At 41.5% G+C, this 22,775-nt stretch overlaps 1 protein-coding gene across 1 annotated transcript in view; it reads left to right on the forward strand.

The window, feature by feature from the left end:
* Positions 1-22,775, forward strand: part of LOC126100749 (beta-ureidopropionase) — a 165,725-nt gene that overhangs the window by 135,917 nt on the left and 7,033 nt on the right. The window contains exon 7 of the mRNA XM_049911371.1: positions 9,763-9,955. Within this exon, the coding sequence (XP_049767328.1) occupies positions 9,763-9,955 (193 nt within the window). The remainder of the gene's footprint in view (positions 1-9,762; positions 9,956-22,775) is intronic.

Raw genomic sequence — 22,775 nt, forward strand, 5'->3', positions numbered from 1 at the left:
TTCCTCTGGGCTATTATCCCCTAGCTTCCTCAGTAATGACCAAGCTTCATGCTTGACATTTTAAAATCTTAAGTCTTCAACTCTCTCAGCCGAGTTTGCACAACCCACAGTTGTGAAGTAATTCATGTGCCATCTCATGATCTATGCTTTGCTGGAATTCCTCGTGCAAGTTCTTGCATTCAGCAGTCCAACCAATGTTGGATTCCTTTTGGTGGCCTCTAGGAATGACTTATTTGCTGTATTGATAGCTGTCACTGTAAACTTCTAATAGTTCCTATTTGCTGTCAGTATCCATCCTATGCACTTGTCTAAGTTAATGAAGAATGCCTTTGAGTCAGCTTTTTTAAAATTTTACCTATGACGTGGAATAGATCGTATTAATAGGATATTGATACTGAGGTCAATGAGGACTGAACAATGTTGGCCCTGTGGAAAATTTGAGAGAAATTTACGTTGCTGCTACTGGCTGGCTATTATTACTGGCAGCTGCCAAGCAGAGGTCAGGATTATACTCCTGCTACAAAACAGCTGACTGGAACATACCTAGATCTTTAGTGTCAAACACATGGTGAGTACCTCTCAGATCAGTTAACCAAATCATCATGTTTTCATAATTTTCTTTATATTTCCAACACTAGTGATGACTGGTGAAGTTTCCAAGATATGCTGGATGGAGATGGGTGTTCAAGTTTTCATGTGTTCATCTTTTGGTGAGGTACAAGAGGAAAGCTTGTAGACATTAATCTCCACAATTAGTTCACAAACATAGTTGTTGGTGGAAAAATGAGAGGTGCATTCTCAGCATTTAATCTCACACACATGGCTGTGCCAGAAGCTTGGTCCTGCATGGCACCCAGAAAATTGAAACCAGATGTTTTGCTTCTTGATACAGCGTTTTCTTCAGATATACCTTGTGTCTTCTGTATGGTGCCCAGGTTGATGTGGCTGTCACTTAAAGTTTTTTGTAGGATTTGAAAGTTAGTTTGCTTGTTCCCCCTTCATTAAAGTGAAAAACTCAGAGAGCAGGTCTGAGCTTCTTTGTCAGCTGGTTCTTAGGAAAGTCCGTCTCTTGGAATCATGGTATGATATGTGACGTTAAGTGCCAGGAGATTTCGATTGTCTGTCACCAGCTGTGCTAGTTCATTTAGTGTTATCCAGGGCACCCATGTAATGTTCTCATATATGTAGCATTAAACCCTGATAGACATATACAATGGACAAAGGCACATACTCCACTCTTTCAGAACTAGGAGTTTCTTCCGTGGGGAGAAAAAGAGATAGGCTGGGAAGGGTTAAAAAGGTAGGGCAGCTCATGCAGACCCCAGGATGAGATGAACCCCCTATAGTGAGACAAGGAGTCTGAATGAGCTGTCCTATCGCAAATATACCTATACTTAAGAAGACACGGTGGTTATCTGTCCTTCTCTCTCTGAGGTCACCGTGTTCATCTTTGTTCCCCATCATCCTCACAATATGTGTGTCCCTATGTAGCAGGCAAGGTGGACCCACCCACTTGTTCTTATACCATTCCTAACAGTAACATAATTTGCTTTTCTTTGTTTAATCTAGTTTACAAATGGCACACATACAATATAGTGAGAAAGTTCTGGTAAAATGTAAATAATTTAGGGGTAAAGGAGACAAGTCACCTAGTATCAGAAGCATTGCAGAAAGCCATAAAGTTTTATTGCTCTCTATGTGAGTTCCCAGTTACTGATGGTGGCAACTAATTAATTTATTTGGAAACAATTTTGAATTTAAGATTACTAATGAATGCATGTAGTTGGAATTCTTAGTGAGTAAATACATGTTTCTTGCTAATGTGATACGCCCCAGCTGAAAGCCCTTATTTTCTCCTTCTCCGTAACATCCAAGTTCAAAAATTATTTGAAATCAAAGTTTTCATGTTCTAGAATGTTCTGATCTTACATAATTATTATTTCCAAAATTTAGTACTGTGCTATGTTGCCCTGATTTTTCTTATTTCAAAAATGCCACTTTCACTAGGATAACTTATTAGTTTACCAGTTATTCAAGACAGAAAATTTCCTTTTTTGTCAATTTTGGCAGGAAAGGGGAGTCCCTCTAGAAGACAATAGTGTTTTTCATAACATAGTTCCTACAATTTTGTCAATTTTCCTGTTATCTGACCTTTAATTAAACATACTTCCTATTTTAGTCATTATAATTTCATCTGCCCAATTTTTGTTCTCTAAGGTTAATATAAAAAATGTTGTGATAAATTTTAATTATTATTCCTATGCACCTCTGTAAGTAGATGTGCAAGACAACGCTGCAGTCAGTTCTGGATTACTTATCAAAAAGTACATATAATGATACAGGTCACTAATTCTGATTAACTGAGTCAACAACACACAATTAGTACCTAATTAAAGTATACACAGGTAGTCAGTGTATGACACTCAAATTGAATGCTATTGTGTAACCCTTTTGCAGTAACATATAATTAGCCTATGAGTGATCGTATGGCATTGCTGGCCAGGAGGCCCGATCCAGGGAAGTTACTATATGTTACATCAGTGTTATGTAAAAGGGGAGTGGTGACTGGAAGAAGTATGTACATGCACTATATGCATGTAACTGCAATCTAATCTGCCACCGACGAACTGTGAAATAGTTTGTTGATGAGTGTAACCCACCTGCCCAGTCAAAATATTGTGACTCCTGACTGTTAAAAACTGGTCATCATAAAATAAAAATTGTACTTTAACAATATCATGAAAAGGATAGTTGCTACTCACCATATAGCAAAGATGCTGGGTCACAGATAGGCACAACAAAAAGACTGTTACAAAATAAGCTTTCAGCCCACAAGGCCTTTGTCAAAAATAGATGACCAAGACACACACTCACACACACACACACACACACACACACACACACACTATATGCGTTTACCACAGTCTCTGACAGCTGACACCAGACTACGAGCTGCAGCAGCAGTGCATGATGGGAGAGGCAACTTGGTGGGGGTAAGGTGGAGGCTGGGCCAGGGAGGGGAAGGGATAGCAGGATAGTGGTGGGGGACAGTAAAATGCTGCTGGGGAGTGTGTAGGGACGAGGTGGAGAGAGGGTAGGGCAGCTAGGTGCAGTCAGGAGGTTAGACGGATGGCAGGGGTGGGAGGGACGGGGGGGAGGGGGGGGGGAGAAAGGAGTGAAGTAGAAAGACAGGGTGCATTGGTAAATAGAGGGTTGTGTAGTGCTGGAAGGGGAATAGGGAAGGGGCTAGATGGGTGAGGCGAGGAGGGTTACGGGAGCATAGGATATACAGCAGGGAATGTTCTCACCTGCGCAGTTCAGAAAAGCTAGTGTTGGTGGGAAGGATCCATATGGCACAGGCTGCGAAATAGTCATTGAAATGGAGAATATCATGTTGGGCGGCATGCTCAGCAAAAGGCTCGTCCGTCTGTTTCTTGGCCACAGTTCATCGGTGGCCATTCATGTGGACAGACAGCTTATGCTCACATCGAATGCAGCACAATGATTGCAGCTTAGATTGTAGATCACATGACTGGTTTCACAGGTAGCTCTGCCTTTGATGTGATAGATGATGATTGTGACTGGACTGGAGTAGATGGTGGTGGGAGGATATATGGGACAGGTTTTGCATCTAGGTCTATTAACAGGGATATGAGTCATGAGGAAAGGGGTTGGGAGCAGTGGGGGTTGTGTAGGGATGGATGAGATTTGTGTAGGTACAGTAGATGGCGGAATACCACTGTGGAAGGGGTGAGGATAGTGGGCAGGACATTTCCGATTTCAGGACACAATGAGAGGTAGTCAGAATCGTGGCAGAGAATGTAATTCAGTTATTCCAGTCTTGGATGGTTAGTGGTTAGTATGTTTGATATGGACCAAGGTACTGAAGTTGCTTCTTTGAGTTGCAGATCAATATCTAGACAGGTGGCTTGTTGGGCTGAGTAGGACCAGGTGAAGTGAATGGGGGAGAAGCTGTTGAGGTTCTGGAGGAATGTGGGTAGGTGTCCTCATCGTAGATCCAGATCGCGAAGATGTCATCAGTGAATCTGAACCAAGTGAGGATCTTACGCTTCTGGGTGTTTAGGAAGAGTTCCTCTACACATGCCATGAATAGATTGGCATAGAATGATGCCATGCGGGTAACCACAGCCATACCCCGGATTTGTTTGTAGGTAATGCCTTCAAAATTGCGGGTGAGGATATAGTTCTCCATGGCAACTAGGAAGGAGATTGTTGGTTTGGAATTTGTTGGGCATTGGCAAAAGTAGTGTTCAGTAGTGATAAGGCCACCAGCTAAAAACTGATCCCATCCTTATAATCCTACCTGTGGACAATGGCTCCACCACTGTTGTTTTGAACTGCAAGGATTACCACTGTTGTTTTGAACTGCAAGGATTACCTCATTGAAGGACTCTGCCAGCTGTCAGATATATCCATGGACAAACATTGCCAAGGGACCCCATTCGAGAAATCCAGCAGGATCTCCAGTCTGTGCTCAAATCCTTAAGCCCAGAGCCTCTCCCCGGAACCCATCTCATCACCCCTACCCCTCCCTGCACTCCTTCATTCTACATGCTCCCTAAAGTCCATAAACCCAACCATCTAGGATGCCCCATTGTGACCAGTTACTGTGCCCCTACTACAAGAATCTCTGCTTTCATAGACCAACACCTTCAGCCTATTACCTGGAACCTACCCTCCTATAAAAGATACCAACCATTTCCTCCACCGACTCTCCACAGTTCCCGTTCATTTACCTCACAGTGCCCTGCTTGTCACTACTGATGCCACCTCTCTTTGCACTAACATCCCTAATGCCCATGGCCTTACCGCTGTTGAAAACTGCCATTTCCAATGCCCGACAGATTCCGAACTAACAACCTCCTTCCTAGTCACCATGACCAACTATATCCTCACCCATAATTACTTCTTCTTTGAAGGCATTACCTATAAACATATCCAGAGTTCAGCTATGGTACCAACCTATGCCAACCTATTCATGGGCCATCTAGAAGAATACATACTAAATGCCCAGAATCCTCATCTGGTTCAGATTCACTGATGACATCTTTGCGATCTGGATTGAGGATGAAGACACTCTATCCACATTCCTCCAGAACCTCAACAGCTTCTCCTCCATTCGCTTCACCTGGTCCTACTCAACCCAACAAGCTACCTTTCTAGATGTTGACCTCCACATCAAATATAGCTACATCAGTAACCCCTGTCCATATCAAATCTACTAACCACCAGAAATACCTCTGCTTTGACACCTGTCACCCATTCCTTATTAAGAATCCCCTTCCATAGAGCCTAGCTACCCATGACCATCACATCTGCAGTGATGAGTGGTCCCTCTTGAAATATACTGAAGGTCTCACTGAGGCCTTTACAAACTGTAATTATCCTCCCAACCTTGTATAAAAACAAATCTACCATGCCTTATCTTTCCAGTCATCCACCACATCCCAAAGCCTCACTATCTGTCCACAGAGAAGCATTCCCATCATAACTCAGTACCACCCTAGACTGGAGCAACTGAATTATATTCCCTGCCCGGGTTTTGACTGTCTTTTGTTGTGCCCTGAAATGAGGAATATCCTGTGATTCTTCAATTTCTCCAGGCGTATTTCATAATGAAATAAATCTTGGGCAAACAGCCTAGTCTAGGTGTACAAAGGACACAATATTTCGGCAATTCACCTTGTTGTCATCATCAGGTGTGCTGAAGTACTGCCAAGGGACGGCAGGCGTGAGGTATATATCAGATTCCCCCTTCCCCTCCCTCGGGCGCTCCCCCGTGATCCGCGCCACAGGCACTCTCTCGGCTGTTGACATGGAGACATGCCCACACCATATCCGTAACTCTTTGGATATCGTGGGATGCATCAACCACCTCACGATTAAGGAATCTGACATACTTGTGAGCTTTGACCTGGTTTCCCTGTTTACTAGGGTTCCATTAGCTGAATCTCTGGAACTCATCGGCTGGAAATTTGATGAGAAAACCACAGATCTGTTCAGACATGTTCTAACGTCAACATATTTTCTATTTGACGGTGACTACTACAAGCAGACCGAAGGTGTTGCTATGGGAAGTCCTCTTTCTCCCGTTGTCACCAACATGTACATGGAACATTTCGAGGAAGAAGTCTTGGAGTCAGTGCATCTAAAATCTACCTGTTTCTCCAGATACATGGACAACTCATTTGTTATTTGGCCACATGGAATTGACAAGCTGATAGAATTTCTCACACATCTCAACTCACGACACTCTCAGCAAGAGAATATCAAGTTCACCATGGACGTAGAATCAGATGGGATGCTCGCCTTCTTGAATGTTCTTGTCAAAATACGAGATGATGGCAGGTGAGGCATAGCGTGTATAGAAAGAAAACTCACTCCAACTTATACCTTCAGGCAGATAGTTGCCACCACCCTGTTCAGAAGAATGGCATGCTAAAAACTCTTGTACACAGAGTTCACGCCGCCTCTGATGAGGACAGTCTCCAACAAGAATTGGCCCATCTGGAGTCTGTGTTTCTGAGGAATGGTTATAAGGAAAGGCAAATCCGGGATGCTCTATGTCCGACACTCATAACACAACTGGCAGAAGCTAATGAAGAACCTGTGGAAAACATGGCCATGACATTCATTCCGTTTTGTGGGGCCTTATCAGGAAAATGACCTTGGTTTACGTAAATCAAGGCTTTACAAAATACCAAACCAATGCAGTAGGGAATACATAGTTCAGACAATTCACACCATTGAAGACTAATGCTGTGAACACCAACGGAGATTGCAACAGCCTAATAAGTCTACAATCACCGAGCATTGTCTGTCAGAACTTCATGGCATGGATTATGACAAGACCAAGGTCCTAACACAGACGTCGACATATTGGGACTGTGTCATCAAAGAAGCTATAGTGATCAGAGTAAGAAAACCTGAACTGAATTGTGACAACCAAGCTTGGGAACCAGCCATTATCTGGATTAAGGAGAAGATAGCAATATCCCAGTATGTACTGACTTCGAGGGCAGGGGGAGGAACCTCTGAAACACTGCTGGGAAACCTCCCTGGGTGTGGACCTGCGAGGCAACACCCAGATGCTGGGCCACAAGCTGGGCGTTGAATCCCGGCACAGACAGCCGAGAGAGTGCCCAGGTGTAGACAGTGGAGGGAGTGCCCAAGGGAGGGGGAATCTGATATGTACCTCATGCTTGCTGTCCCTTGGCAGTACATCAGCACACCTGATGATGGCAACAAGGTGAATTGCTGAAATATTGTGTGCTTCGCACACTCACACCAGGCTGTTCACTCGAGATTTATTTTGTCGAGAAATGTCCTGCCCACTATCCTTCCCATCCCTTCCACAGTGGTATTCCACCATCCACTGAACCTACACAATATACTCATCCATCCCTAGACAACCCCTGCTCCCAACCCATTCCCTCATGGCTCATATCGCTGTAATAGGCCTACATGAAAGACCTGTGCCATACATCCTCCCACCACCACCTACTCCACTCCAGTCACAAACATCACCTATCCCAGCAAAGGCAGGGCAATATGTGAAACCAGTCATGTGATCTACAAGCTAAGCTGCAACCATTGTGCCATATTCTATGTGAACATGACAGCCAACAAGCTGTCTGTTCGCATGAATAGCCACCTGCAAACTGTAGTCAAGAGACAACTGGAGCACCCTGTTGCTGAGCACGCTGCCCAACATGACATTCTTCATTTCAGCCTGTGCCATATGGATCCTTCCCATCAACACCAACTTTTCCAAACTGCGCAGGTGAGAACTCTCCCCACAATGTATTCTGTGTTCCCATAACCCTCCTGGCCTCAACCTTCGTTAGTCATTGTCCTTACCCATGTTGTACCTTCCCTGTTCCCACTTCAGCATTACACAGCTCTCTATTCCACCAACATAAACAGTGTCCTTACTTCTCTCCTTTTCTGCCACCCACCCCCCATTTCCCCCCTGCCTCCAACTAACCTCCCGATTGCACCTAGTTGTCGTACCCTGTCTCCACATTGTCTCTGCATTCTCGCCAGCAGCACTTCACTGTCCCCCACCCCTACCCTGCTATTCCTTCCCCTCCTTGTCCCAGCTTCCTCATTACCCCCACCCAGTTGCCTCTCCCATCATGCACTACTGCTGCTGCTTATAGTCTGGCTTCAGCTGCCAGAAACTGTGGTCATGTGTGTGAGTTGCATATGTGTGTGTTTGTGTCTGTTGGTCATCAATTTTTGACAAAGGCCTTGGTGGCCAAAAGCTTATTTTGTGGTAGTCTTGTTGTTGTGCCTATCTGTGTGTCAGCATCTCCGCTATGTGGTGAGTAGCAACTATCCTTTTTATAATACTGTTACATTCCATCCTCAATTTTCCATTGTTTGAAATTGTGCATGTGAAGGAACTGAAAACTATGTGCTGCAGTGTAGTGCGTATTCTTTAATAAATGTTGGTCCAGCCGTTTGATAAAGGGAACTAGGCTTAAGGTTATAGAAGATGAGACAACCAGATCAGGTAAGCTGCACCTCTCATCCTGCAGTCTGAGTGACTTGCCATTCCTCTGTAACTTAAGGAAAGCTGGGATTATTTATTGTAGTTTTGTATGTATCTGTTAACAAGTTAACCCTGAGAAGATAAGTGCTGCCCAGTCATTCTGTCTCACAATTTTATAAAATCAGTATCTAATATGTTATCCAAAGATTCCTACTGAGCCTTATCTTTTTCAGTATTCCATTCCCAGAACTACCAGGTTGTATTCTATTGTATTCCTTTCCTCACTTGTGTCTGTCATATCCTAACGTTCCCTTTGAAACTCTAAATAACCTCCAGTTCTTTCAATTTGTACAGGTCTCATCTCCTTAATTTCATACATTTCTGCAATTTCGTCATATTTAATGTGTAGCTTGTAATCTGTAAGTCATGGTCAGGGGCCACATATTCTTCTGGAAATGTCTAGCCATTTCAACCGAACAATGAAAAATCCAGGATGGAATGTGACAATATTATGAAAAGGAAAGTTGGCACTCGCCATATTGCAAAGATGTTGAGTCACAGATAGGCACAACAAAAAGACTGTCACAAATAAAGCTTTTGGTCTGTAAGGCCTTCGTCCAAAATGGACAACAAACACACACACACACACACACACACACACACGACTGCTGTCTCAGGCAACTGTAACCACTGTGGCAACAGTAGCCTGAAACTGCAGTCACATGTGTGTGTGTGTGTGTGTGTGTGTGTGTGTGTGTGTGTGTGTAATTTGATTACTTGAGTGTAGAAGGTAAAAATAAGTTGATTATTGAAAGAGTAAGAGCAGTGGTATGTTTGAGAGTAGTTGCTTCTATAATGTAAGTAATTCCCATAAATATCAGTGTGAGCAGAATAGACTCTTCATAATTTATTGTTAGCACTCTTGCAGAAAAATCTTGCATTGGTTGCTTCTCTCAGTTAATTTGTAACTTATGTCAATCCAAACCCTTGAAAACTCATTCTCAGGATTATATTTATGAGACGTAATGTCTCAATGCATGATTGATGCTGCATAAAATATGTTATCATCAGTAAGAAGACATTGAAGGAGAAAATTTCACCTAACAGGTCTCGTTAATATGTATGTTCTGTAATCTGACATTAAAAGTGCTTATATTTGTGTTTGTGTTGTAGGGATATTTTGCAGCCATTGGTCTTATTTGGTGACAATTTTGCACTAAATAGTTATATTTTGACTGTTACAGTGAACCACTTTGGGGGATAGAGGCACGCAATGCGGCTATTGCCAACAGCTACTTTACTTGTGCAATCAACCGTGTTGGCACTGAATATTTTCCAAACAAGTTTACGTCTGGTGATGGTCGGGAAGCACACCAAGACTTTGGCCACTTCTATGGCTCAAGTTATGTGGCAGCGCCAGATGGTAGCCGTACACCAGTAAGTAGAACAAGTAAACTAAAAATGCAGTTGTATATTATTCTAATTGCTAATCACTTGTGCAAAGACAATAATAACAATTAGTTGACATTTGATTCCTTCTTATGGTATGTTAATGATATTTGTTTTTGTAACAGTTATAATCCCCCTTTCCAACCTGTCATTTCTTCGTTACCATATTGTAAAAAGTTTCACTGTCTATGTATCTATCTATCTATCTTGGGATTTCTAGTGTCAATCATCTTTTAGGAGCCACTCTAAAAGTGCCAACAAGTTGATAAGGTTTCATAGGAGTGAGAAATTTGAGCAGTTTTGCGAAATCAGCATGGAAAATGAGCCTTCAGCCACATTGAAGTGACTCGATGTACTGTGCTCATATAACACAAAACACAAAGTAGGCACCCAGATGCAAAAGTACTGTGTTCAGGCTTTCATCACTGCAGGAAGAATTCAGCATATCATTGTACCGCTCTTCTGCCTTCAGGGAACTCGTACATGAGGTACATCTTGGCCATGTCTTGATCAGTAAACCTATCAGTACTGCTGTATGTCACTGTTTACGTACAACTAATACCGCCAAAAAACAGATCTGGGACAGAACTAAGTAGCACTAAATGCAAGCTTGAGGGTGAACAGTGAAATGGACATTACTGTTGTCAACAGTAAGTACCATGAGTGACTAGACCAAGTTTCTTTCCAGACAAGACAGACAGCAAATACCACTGACATTAACACTGTTGTGCAGATATTTTCAGTTCAACTGTGATAGAAAGATAAATGATGATAAAAAATATCAAATGATATACAATTAGTCTGTTAGTCATCAGGGACCATACCAAAATACTCAGAAAATATCCCTGAAACTACCTCTGACATTTTGCCAGCGGATTTGGCAGTTCATGTTGCAGTACATGTGGAGTGTCTACCCCTACTGCTACAAGCGCATTTCGTGACTCTAGGTATACGACACTACTGCATCATCCTGCACAGCTGAACAAACAGTATGTCTGTCCTCTCTAGTACTAGTTATGTGGGACTTGAGGTCCAGCATGGCATCAAGTATGGCCATCCTGAACCTATCGATTCCATATTTGTGTAACAGTCGTGGGATCTTGGCCAATGTGAGCAGTGGTATCACAGAATGGTGAACAGCAGTCTCATTAGGCCACAACTGTGCCACTGTCATAATCAGACAGTGCTGGTAGACATTTCTTCTTTTTACATGAGGTGCGCCATGATCTTCTCACCAAACCTAGCAATTGTCTGTGATTTCTGCATATTATCTCCTTAAATACAGACTGCAGAAGGTGTGACTCCTACTCACTTCATGTGATTCTGCGGAAATGCTAATCATTTGGTTATCCAATCATGTAGTACATTTCATGCCAGTCTGACATTTGTTGTGCACTGCCTTCATTGTGTTGCACTTTTAATCGCCAGTGGTGTAACTGTGAAATTTCTTTACAAGTGCATACAATTAATCTGAAGATAGTATCTTGTTTTCTATATTGAATCATTTCAATCACCTGTGGTTAATGAGAAAAATAATTCAAGAATGAAAAGAAAGACAATATTCATTGATTAATTTTATCTCATTATTACAGAATAAAAGAAAAATAAGCTAGTTTGTGGAATTTTCTTGCACCCTTAGAAAGAACAGTGCAGATGAACTAATAAGTCTACAAAAAACTGTGAGGAACACTGCTGCACATTCATCTAGCAGCAGTGTAAGTTTGTGGTTGGCCACTGTTTGGTGGTGGCTGTTTGTGCATGTAGGTGTCTAATTCGTTATCATATCCACAGAAAACACTACAGCTCAGGTATATGACATGGCTGCTTTCAGCTGTGGTGCTTCCTTTGTACGGATAAGAAGTGGCAGTGACTAAACTCCAGTACCAAATGATGGATATACACTCTTAAAACAAAAAATTGACCCACCATGTAAGAATTATCTGAATGGGACAGAAATCGGAAGATCTGATGTGTGTGTACAGACAAACAAATGATTGCAATTTCAGAAAAAATGGATGATTTATTCAAGAGAAAGAGCTTCACAAATTGGGCAAGTCAATAACACATTGGTCCACCTGTGGCCTGTATGCAACCAGTTATTTGGCTTGGCATTGATTGTTAGTCTTGTAGGATACCTTCCTGAGAAATATTGTGCCAGATTATGTCCAACTGACGCATTAGGTCATAAAAATCCTGAGATGGTTGGAGGACCCTGCCCATAATGCTCCAAGCATTCTCAGTTGGGGAGATCCCATCGGTTGTCCTCCACAGCACCCTTAGAGCAGAGCAGAGCAGTATGTCGATGCTATTCTAGACCCCATTTTGTTGTCCTTCATGTCAAGCCATCCTGGCCATACATTTCAGCAAGATAATCCCCACCCATATATGGCAAAAGTTTCGACTACTTGTCTTCATGCTTGCCAAACACTGTCTTGGGCAGAAAGTTCAGCAGATCTCTTCCCAGTTGAGAATGTTTGGAGTATCCAGCTTGAGATTTTGATGATCTAACACACTGACTGTACAGAATTTGGCATGTCCTTCAGAAGGCTATCCAACAACTCTATCAATCAATGCCAAGCTGAATAACTGCTTGCAAAGGAGCAGAGGTGGACCAGTGTGTTACTGATTTGCTGAATTTGTGAAGCTCTTTCTCTTGAACAAATCATCCAATTTTTCTGAAACTGCAATCATTTATTTGTTGGCGTGTGTACATCACATCTACTGATTTCCATGCCATTCACGTAATTCTTCTACGGAGCAGCTTTCCTTTTTTTGTTTCAGAGTGTATGTATGAACCTAGATCTTACTCAAGACATTCAAGACTGGTGTGGACTAGGATGTTGTGTAGATTGTGTGGGTGTTAATACTGCTTTAGAAGATAAGTGTAGAATTTGGAGTAGGATGTCCATCAACTTAGAGTGTGATGAGAGGTAGTTGAAGCCCTGGCAAATTATGTGGCTCGAGTGATATTTCATGAGAATGGAAGTAAGTTGAGCAATTGATTTAAAGTAGGCATTCATTCATGTCATGAGAAGAAACATGGAAATAAGTCTGTTTCTGGACAAGCTGCGCAAGAGACTGTTTGTTTTTAAAGGTTCTGGAAAAGTAATCAGCATACTTGGGTAAGTCCTTCCCACTGCAGATGTGACGTCCTTAGATGTCAAGTTTGTAATGTGAAATGGGTGACAGCTGATGAAATGGAGTAGCAATGGGTGGCCATGATATGAAAAGAGGTTTTTATTAATCCATCAGAGAGACAGAAATCAACATCCAAGAAAGTAGCTCAATGAGTGGATGAGGACCATGTTATAGAGATGTGGGACTAGATATTGAGAGTCCAGAGAAGAGAACAGAGGTTGTTCTTCCAATGTCTCCATATCATGAATATTTCATCATTGAATCTGAATCGAGCATGAGTTTTAAGTTGAAGGGATAGAAACAAACAGGCTGGTATAGGAAAGTACATGAAAATTTGTTTGTATAATTGATCTTCAAGGGAGAGTAATTATGGGACAATGTATGATTGGCCAAAAACGTTAGGAAAGAGGTGGTCAGTTTGGTGCAAGGAAGACATAGTAGTGTTCCTTCAGAGCAAAGACATCCACGGTAATAGGCACGGAGTTTGATGGTAATGAGACAGGAACTGTGGAAATACATTGGAGGAAGTAGTGTTTTGGATGTACAATTGGAGATAGCAAACAGTTGGTTTGAGATGCTGGAAACACAGCCACTGCAGTTATCTTTAATGGGCTGACCAATGGAGAGACCAGTGTAGTTGAGTTTTTGGAGCTTTGGGAGCAGGTTAAAAGTGGATGTACAGTGGGCTGCCAGTGTGAGAACAGAGATGGATTCAGGTACCAGGATTTGTGAAAGACTGATGCTGTGGGAAACTGTTGGGAGTAATTTTGTACATCTGTCATGGAATCATAGTGGTAAAGTTTGTAAGCAGAAGTGTTGGAAAGTTGTCAGAGACACCTCAGTCATGTAGTGCAGTTCATGATGACATCTCATATGATGTTATTCTCTCTCCCTCTCCCTCTCCCTCTCTTCCTCCCCCCTCCCTCCCCCCTCCCTCCCCCCCACAGGATGATCACAACAGTCATGAAAAGAAACTTTAATATGCTTTTGTAATGGCATTGTAGCCTGATGGTGAGGTATTACATCGAAACATGCTGCTAAATCAATAATTTAATAGTCAACAAATTATGTGACTTAGTGGTATCTGAAAACCTTTCGAAGGTCAACACAATTTAATAGGTCTGGAATATCTGTTTCTTCCACAGCTGTGACAATGTTGGACTCTCTGGGAAGGCATTTCAAGAATGAATGGGACACCAGGTTGGATGTGAAAAATTCCTGTGAGATTACAGAGAGTGGGAGGGGGTGGTGCTGGGGGGAGGAAGATCATGTTTTGGAGGGAGGATAGCTTTACTTAAGACAAGATTCAATGAGGACATGGATAGTCTGTGATGAGTAGGTTTTGAAATGATGAATTTCTTTCACTGAAGTGAAAAAGTAAAAGAAAACAGGTGCTTGACAGCTTGAGCATGGTTAAACCTGAGATTCTGTAGGGTAAGGTTTTCAAACTGTTTGTTCACTAAATCATTGGGAATCTGAAGAGGATGTTTGGGAGTACAATGTTTTATGGGGCACAAGGGCAGCTTTTTAGGCTGTGGAAGGAAAAGTAAACCACAAGGCAGACCTTGAAGCTATAAGGATTTCTTGTGGGGAAGGGGGCAATTTGAATGGGATTAGGACATAAGTAATTACATTTTTCATATGTGTTGAGGATGTTTTTGCCAGGACAACTCCCATCTATGTAATTCAGAAAAGCTGGTGTTAGGGAGGAGAATCCAGATGGCATGGATTTTGAAGCCATTGAAAGTGAGCACGATGTGTTCCGAAATCTGGTCAACCATGTTGTTGAGCACAGTTTGGTGGTGACCATTCATTCAAGCAGAGAGCTGATTAGTAATCATGGCCTTATATAATACAGTGCAGAAATTATGGAACAGATGGTGTGTGACATGACCGCTTTCACAGGTGTCCTGGGTCTGATAAGATTGGGAGTTGTCCTTACAACACGTCTTTTGATCCTCTAATAATACTTCTGACCTCAGTATCCATTAGACCCTGCCTCACACCCAACTCACCCCTGCCTATTGACCCTAATTCCACTCATCCTGCAATCAGACCCTCTTTCCACAATCTTCCTCCTCCTTTGTCTTGTGTCCCTCTGCCAATCTATTGCTCCATGTCACTGTGCACCACACACAACTCCTCCCGCGTAGAGCTGGAAAAAGCTCACCTGTGCTTCATTCCTGTCCTGAGCTCCAACTGCCCTCTGCTTTCTAGCTTATCAGCCACTCTTCCACAACTCTCTCTCTTACACTCCCTATCTTTTTTTCTACCCTCAGAGTCAAGGTGCAGTGGCAGCCCAATGTAGTCAGCCTCCAGCTGCCAAAGAAGGAATGTGGTCGTACATGTGGTGTGTGTGTGTGTGTGTGTGTGGCAAAATTCTCAGCCCTTTTCTTATGTTCCTGTCAACTCAGCATCTCTGCTGTTTTGTGACAGTTGCTTGTATCTGTTTCATTGGATTTCATCTGATATTAAGCTTGACTGTAATCTCGTGTACTGTCGGGTTCTGTATTTGGATAGGATCTTCAGTTTCATTAATTGTTATATTTCAGCTGGTTTTTGTGTACTCATTGCTACACAGTGTAATGATATTTTCTCTATTTGTTGCTATATTCTTCATGAAGCACTGTAATTTACTATCTTCTCTCAGCATTTTATTCATTTCTGGCCCCCTTCCCCTTCCCCTCCCCCATCCCAAATCATGTCAGCTGCCTATTACTCCCTGTTCTATTGTACTTTCCCATCCAAAAGAATGTATGTTCAGTTTTTCCAGTTTTCTCACAGTTTTTGTCACTGTTTTCCTTCATCCTTCTCTCTTGCTTTTTGCCACTTCTTTAAATTCATGCTTGTTCTAATAATCTTCTTACAAGTCTCTAACAGCCTTTATTTTATGGCTTCTTTTTCTTTGCTACATCTTTCGTTTCTCATTAGTCTTTCCTCTCCTACCATGATGGATCCCATCACCTATTCCTTTAAAAGCCATGCTTTTGTACCCTCACAGCTGAAGTCCCACATCCTGTTCCTCGAATCTCACGTGTCACTAGGAATTACCTGTAAAGCTCTTAACTTCAAATTATCTTTTTTCAAATATAATATAATCCTTCCCTACCTCCTGCATTACTGAAAACAGCAACTTCTTGCCTACACCCATGTCATTTATGACCTATATACTGCTTTCAGTTTTCTCCCCGGTAAATATCTTTCCCTCCGCAAAATTTTCTGGTAGCTGCTCATCACAGTGTCTTCGATGGTATTATCTATCAAACCAGTTACAAACTGCAGCAACAGGTCAAGCATTGCCTCAAAAGGTGTCAAACTGTCTCCTAACCTACCTTGCCAGTTGTATTAAACAATGAAAAATCCAGAATGGATTTAGATCAATATGAATACTCACCGCATAGAGGAACTCGAGTGGCAGACAGCCATATTTAAAATTTGACTTACTCATCTGACGAAGTCCCCCATCAGATTTAGAAAAACACACACACGTGCACTCACATTCATACATGCACAACTCACACACACATGGCAATCAGTTGTCTCTGGGGGCTGAGGTCTCATGACATCCTTCCTACTCACCTTAATCAGCTTCGTACTTACTAGTGATTACTTCACACTTGAATGATAGGCCTACAAAGGTTTTATGGGCATGACAATGGGAGCCAAATAAGCTCCAATCTTTTGAGGGCTGTTTAAAGCAGGCCTGTCTGAAATTCATGGTCCTCTAGTCCTTGTGACATTCCTATTGTAAGTCTGCTTCTTCAATGAGATAGGTTTTATTGAACACCAATTAAGTACAAACAAATCACAGAAAATGGTGACATTAGGGGAATCCATATGTCCGTGTGCAAGACAAGCTTTGACAGCAGCGAATAAAAAGTCTAAATCATGTCCAGAAAAGAACCAAGTTTGTGAGGTCATTGTTAATAAGTCCACAGGAGGACATGTAGTACACATGAGAAAACTGAGGGAAGTGAGGCTCAGAGACTTCGCAACAGCCCTTACACCTGCTGCTGCTGTTTACTACCAACATAACCTGGGGCCAGTATGTGATTGAGTGATTATAATTAAAGTGGAGCTACTCACAGAGGTCCAGTGTGAGCTATAATTATTATATGGCAGGGAAACTTGGTAAGTATTCTAATGTATTAGTGCAGGACTGATTTATACTGGAAAAAACATTAGTTCCAGTTTTGGTTACCACGTTCAAATCCAGTACTTTGAGTACAAGAAAGAAATATGGAAATGTTTCCATATGTAATGGATTATGAATGGGGCATGGCCAGGAAAGATCAAACAAGTGAGACAGGCATAACGTTGATGTTATTATTAACCACCACTTACACAGTTTGTTTGATATGAGCACCAGAGATGTCAATGAGAGGCCACATCTATAAAACAGCATGATCAACAGTTGCTCACAGCAGTTTCGGTGTAATCTGAGCAACGTGTTCTTGTGTATTGGCCTTCAAGTCAGGTAGAGATTGAATGTGTCCCCAGTACACGTGTTCTTTTTGATACCCCAGAGCCAAAAGTCACATGGATTCAGATCAGATGATCATGCATGCTATGCTTCTGGAAAACCTCTAGAGATAACAAGTTTATGGATGGTCGCAGTAAACAGATATTTCATTGGGCAAGCTATATGAGAAGTTACCCCATCTTGCATGAAAACAGTTGTTTCCACATTGTTGCACTCTTCCAAAGCAGGAATCACATGTTGTACAAGGAGGTCTTGATAATGTGCAGGTGTCATGGTATGTCTCACAGAACATCTGGGCATATTCTGTTCAAAGAAGAACACAGCAAGAATAAAGGTGCTTGTGAATTCATACACACAGTCACATGTGGTAAGGGCAACGGCTCTTGACGCACGACACACAGTTTAACAGTACACCGAATCTGGCAGTTCTGTGCATACCTCCTGTGGTGTAAAATGTGCCTCATCACCCCCACAGAATATTGCCCGGCTACATGTCATCAATTTTGATCAATGCAAGAAATAAAGAGCAGATTCAGAATGTTGCTGTGGATCATGAGGCTTCAGATGCTGCACCATCCGAATCTCTTGGGGGCATATACTGCATGGTCAGTTACAGCAACAGCAACCTTGTCAATAAATTCCTTTCCCAAGTCATTGACAGCCCGATGACTGCATCTCATAGGCAGGTGTCGGCAACATCGGGCAGCAAGTGGTAGTGGGTGAGTAGGTCCGCTCTGATGATCGGTTCCGCTACATCAGCAACAGTGAACTTCCATGTTATAGCATGATGCAGCCCCAGTTCTAATTCCATATGCTGTGTGCTGTATGTACAAATATCAGAATTGTTGGCCACTGTCAGCTTGAAGGCAGTGATCAGGTGATACTTAAGTGCTTTCTCCTGCAGCAGAATACTTAAATCTGAGCTGGTATCCATCAAGAATTTGCATCCTGACTTACAGTCAGTGAGATACAGGCAGGTAGAGGAACAGATAGGCGCATTGACTTCTGCTTGGCGCTTAACATTTCTGTATTCACATGGCACATAGGACTTATGGGTTTGATCCCTGAATCACTGATGATACCTGCATGTATTCATGACTTGGGCATCATTGTGATGTGACATGTCGTGAGTGGTGTGGCTCTGCACTTGCATCAGGAATTACTTTTAAGAACACAATCAGCAAGGACTTTACTCAGTTGATTAGACAGAGCATCAGTTTTGCTTCTCATGCTCTCATTTGATTATTGCTCCAGTGTCATCACTTTTTTTGAAAACTTGTCGCTATCAGGTTCATTTCTGTTGCAGTGTTGTTAAACATAACAGTAACATCAGTCCCAGAAGTGGGCACAATAACGTCTTGTATCCTGCCAGCCAGTGCGGCGACTTCGTCCAAGGACATCTAGGTTTGAGAGGCAATTATCACTTTCGCTTGCTCTGGCAACCTACTGCTCCATATTGTGTAGTAGTAGTGTTTCACACTGTGTGAATGTCCACTTTGCTTCTTAAGTGACGTAAGTATTGTGGTGGTTTCTTGCCACCGATGTCTTCTTGCATGAGTGCCTGTCACATTCTCTTCTCTTGAGAGGCAGACACTCTTGTGTATTAATTCTGACTTCAGTTTCGAATATGCGTCCGTGTTCAGTGGTGCTGTTATTATATCTTGTACTTCTGCTGTGAAACTGTGGTCAATTTTACTTACCACCAGGTCGAATTTATTGTCGTCCATCACTATGCCAGAACATTTGCTTCCTCTTGTGCAAACCAGAGAATTGGACTGGTAGGCCAGATCTGTGCAAGTCATACAGCTGATCTTGACATGTTATACATTTCTTCATTCAGTATTTTATTACAGCAAGTTGATGTTTTCTCATCACAATCCGTTCGTCTGAGCTATGATCACAACACAGTCACCACTGAAGGTCATCTTGTAGGCCTATAAGACAGACACTAAACTGCTTTGATACGTTGGCATACAGCATTCTTCCATATTAAAAAAAACTATCTAGTATGTAAAGCAAAGTCACATCCGTTGAGAACAGGAACATTTATTGGAAATGAAAAGGATAAATAACTTGTTGTTATAACAATGAAATAATATATTACAAACTAAAAACACACAAGTCAATAGTGTTTCTTCTTAGGCACGGAATAAGTGCTCACATCAGTGCCCCAGGCGGTGATCGTGCAAACTTCTTTGATGTAACTTGGCAGTTGCCACATTTCCATTATTCCTATTTCTTTCAGTATGTGAAAATTGTGTCTCTCTAACTTTTCATCTTAAAGTCTGACCTGTTAATGTTCTTCTTTGAGGCACAATAAAGGACAATAAAGGACATTGTAGCTACTCAAAATGAAGGTACTGATTGTAGCTACTCAAAATAAGGATACTAAAAATTAGGAACAGTCTAAATTTTGTGGTGACAGTGGCAAATGAATGCAAGAGTTAGCTCTGTTTACTCTTGCACAAAAGTGGGTGAAAAAATATGTTTGTTGTTCCCAACGGCTTCGATACTATGTTTCATTTTCCACTGTTCACAACATCTGTGATGTAGCAATTGCAGCACTGTAGCTGTGCAGTATGCATGTATTACTGCAAGTAAACTGTCTGTAACATTTAAACATGAACATCCATAGAATGCAACTTCATGAAACGTTGTTACTTTCATGTGTCATTTCTATCACAGCATCTGGTTATTACGCATGATAGAATTTGATAGCAATGTCAGAGACAAAGGAAAACTTTTCTCAAGTGTGTTTCCATGTGTGTGTCTACTTCCTCTTCTAATGGCACTCCTTCCACATTCTTCAACTATGTAGATTCATTAACTAGATTCCTGTTTTGCTCCTATAACATGCATATATAGCTATTATTTTATGATAAATATGGATGGGCTTATGTGGATAACACTGATATTTGAGAAACACAACATTTATGTTCTGTAGCTGAGGAGGCATCACCATTTTTAAATACTAACTTTCCTGCTAATCTTACTTACCTCTCTTGAGTAAGACAGATAGTTCACAGACTTCAGTGAATAATGGTAGGGGGAAGACAATGTTGTTTCCCTGAAGAATTAATGGTCCTGTAATCCTAACATTTTCACTAAGAGGTGAAAGTTGCTCTGACACTGCTGTGATGTTTACAAAAAGTGTCATTCCTAATAGAAAACAGACTGGAACAATATATAGCATTTTGTCTAAAACTGAAACAACTGTTAATACAAACAGTAGCCATAACTGGTGTGGTTCTTTTATCTGGTTTATTCTATTAAGAAACTGCTAAATAAAATGAAACCTTCCTTTCAACTACTGTAGGAACTGTAACACACACCAGATAAATAAGACTGTTTTGGTATGAATTTTAATGTGCCTGATTTACATAAATAAGATGACAGAATTCATGAAGTACTGAAATCAAATGCACACTACTACAAATAAACAGTATTACTTTAGAAAACAAAGAAATAGTCTCACCTATCCAACGTATGGTCCAGTTTCTCAAGTACAAGATTGAAAAGTACGGCTTCCTTAAATAAGTGAAATCTGGATATAAATTCAGAATCGGTGTCATCTCACTTTCTTCTCCTTCCTCATTCTCATGTACGGTACAGGCAAAATCTCATCATTGCTGTCTGCAACTGCATCAGCGATTCTTCCTGCCATCTTGAAAGTTTAAGCTCACTAACCAGCCAAAAATTACCAGTTAAGTTGTCCCTAGGTTATTCTCCGGTTAGGTGTTATTCTGGGTTCATACAAAGTGGTTCTTACGCTATTCTCGGAATAGAGCTTAACCAGCTGCTAACTGGAGAATGTAAAACCAATCCTATGAATGTCCACATTGCTATTACCACAGCCATCTGCACTAATAGAGGTAGCCATGCTATTACTGTCTGTATGCAAAGCTTGCATCGGTCTACATACACTTCTCTACTCTGCAAACCATTGTGAGGTGCATGCAAGAGGGTATGTCCCTTACCAGTTATTAGGGTTTCCTCCTATTTCATTCACATGTAGAGTTCAGGAAGAATGATTGTTTGAAAGCCTCTGCATGTGCAGTATTTATTCTAATCTTATACTCACAATCTCTATGTGAGGGATACATAGGGGCTGTAGTATATTCCTAGATTAATCATTTAAAGCTAATTCTTGAGACTGTTAATAGACTATCTTGATACAGTTAATGTCTGTCTTCAAGGGTCTTCCAGTTCAGTTCCTTCAGTATCTCAATGACACTCTCCCATGGAGTAAACAAACCTGTGACCATTTGTGCTGCCCTTCTCTGCATACATTGAGTATCCCCTGTTAGTCCTATCTGGTACAGGTCCCACACACTTGAGCAATATTCTAGGAAGTCTACAATCTCCTTTTCCCAAACTGAACCTATGTGCTCATTCCATTTTATACATCCACAAAGTGTTACACCCAGGTATTGGTATAAGTTGGCCAATTCCAACAGTGACTTATTGATATTATAGTCATAGGCCACTATGTTTTTTCGTTTGTGAAGTGCGCAGTTTTACATTCTGAACATTTGAAGCAAGGTGCCAATCTCGGCAGTATGTTGAAGACTTATTGAGATCTGACTTATCTCTCAGATAGCATTTCATTATAGATAACTACGCCATCTGCACAGAGCCTGATTTTACTGTTAATATTGTCTGCAAGGTCATTAATATATAACATGAACTGCAAAGGTCCCAACACACTTCCCTGTTGCACACCCAATGTGACTTCTACATATGACAATGATAACAATCCTTCGTACCAAAATGTTGTCAATCTGGTCACAAATTTCACTTGATACCCCATGTGATTGCACTTTTGGCTATAAGCATAGGTGTGATACTCAGTCAAATGCTTTTCAAAAATCGAGAAATACTGCAGCTACCTGGTTGGCTTGATTCAAATTTTTCAGTATGTCATGTGAGAAAAGTGTGAGTTGGGTTTCACATAATTGATATTTTCGAAATCCATGCTGGCTGGCATTCAGGAGGTAATTTTGTTCAAGGTACCTCATTAAGTTTGAGCTCAGAATGTGTTCTCAGACTCTACAAAAATTAATGTCAAGGATACTATGCGGTAGTTTTGTTATTCAATTCTACTAGCCATCTTGTAGATGGGTGTGACATGTGCCTTTTTCCAAGAACTGGGCACAGTTTTTCATTCAAGGGATCTGCGATAGATTG

The sequence above is a fragment of the Schistocerca cancellata genome, chromosome 9 (genome assembly GCF_023864275.1).
Source record: "Schistocerca cancellata isolate TAMUIC-IGC-003103 chromosome 9, iqSchCanc2.1, whole genome shotgun sequence".
Taxonomy (NCBI): domain Eukaryota; kingdom Metazoa; phylum Arthropoda; class Insecta; order Orthoptera; family Acrididae; genus Schistocerca; species Schistocerca cancellata.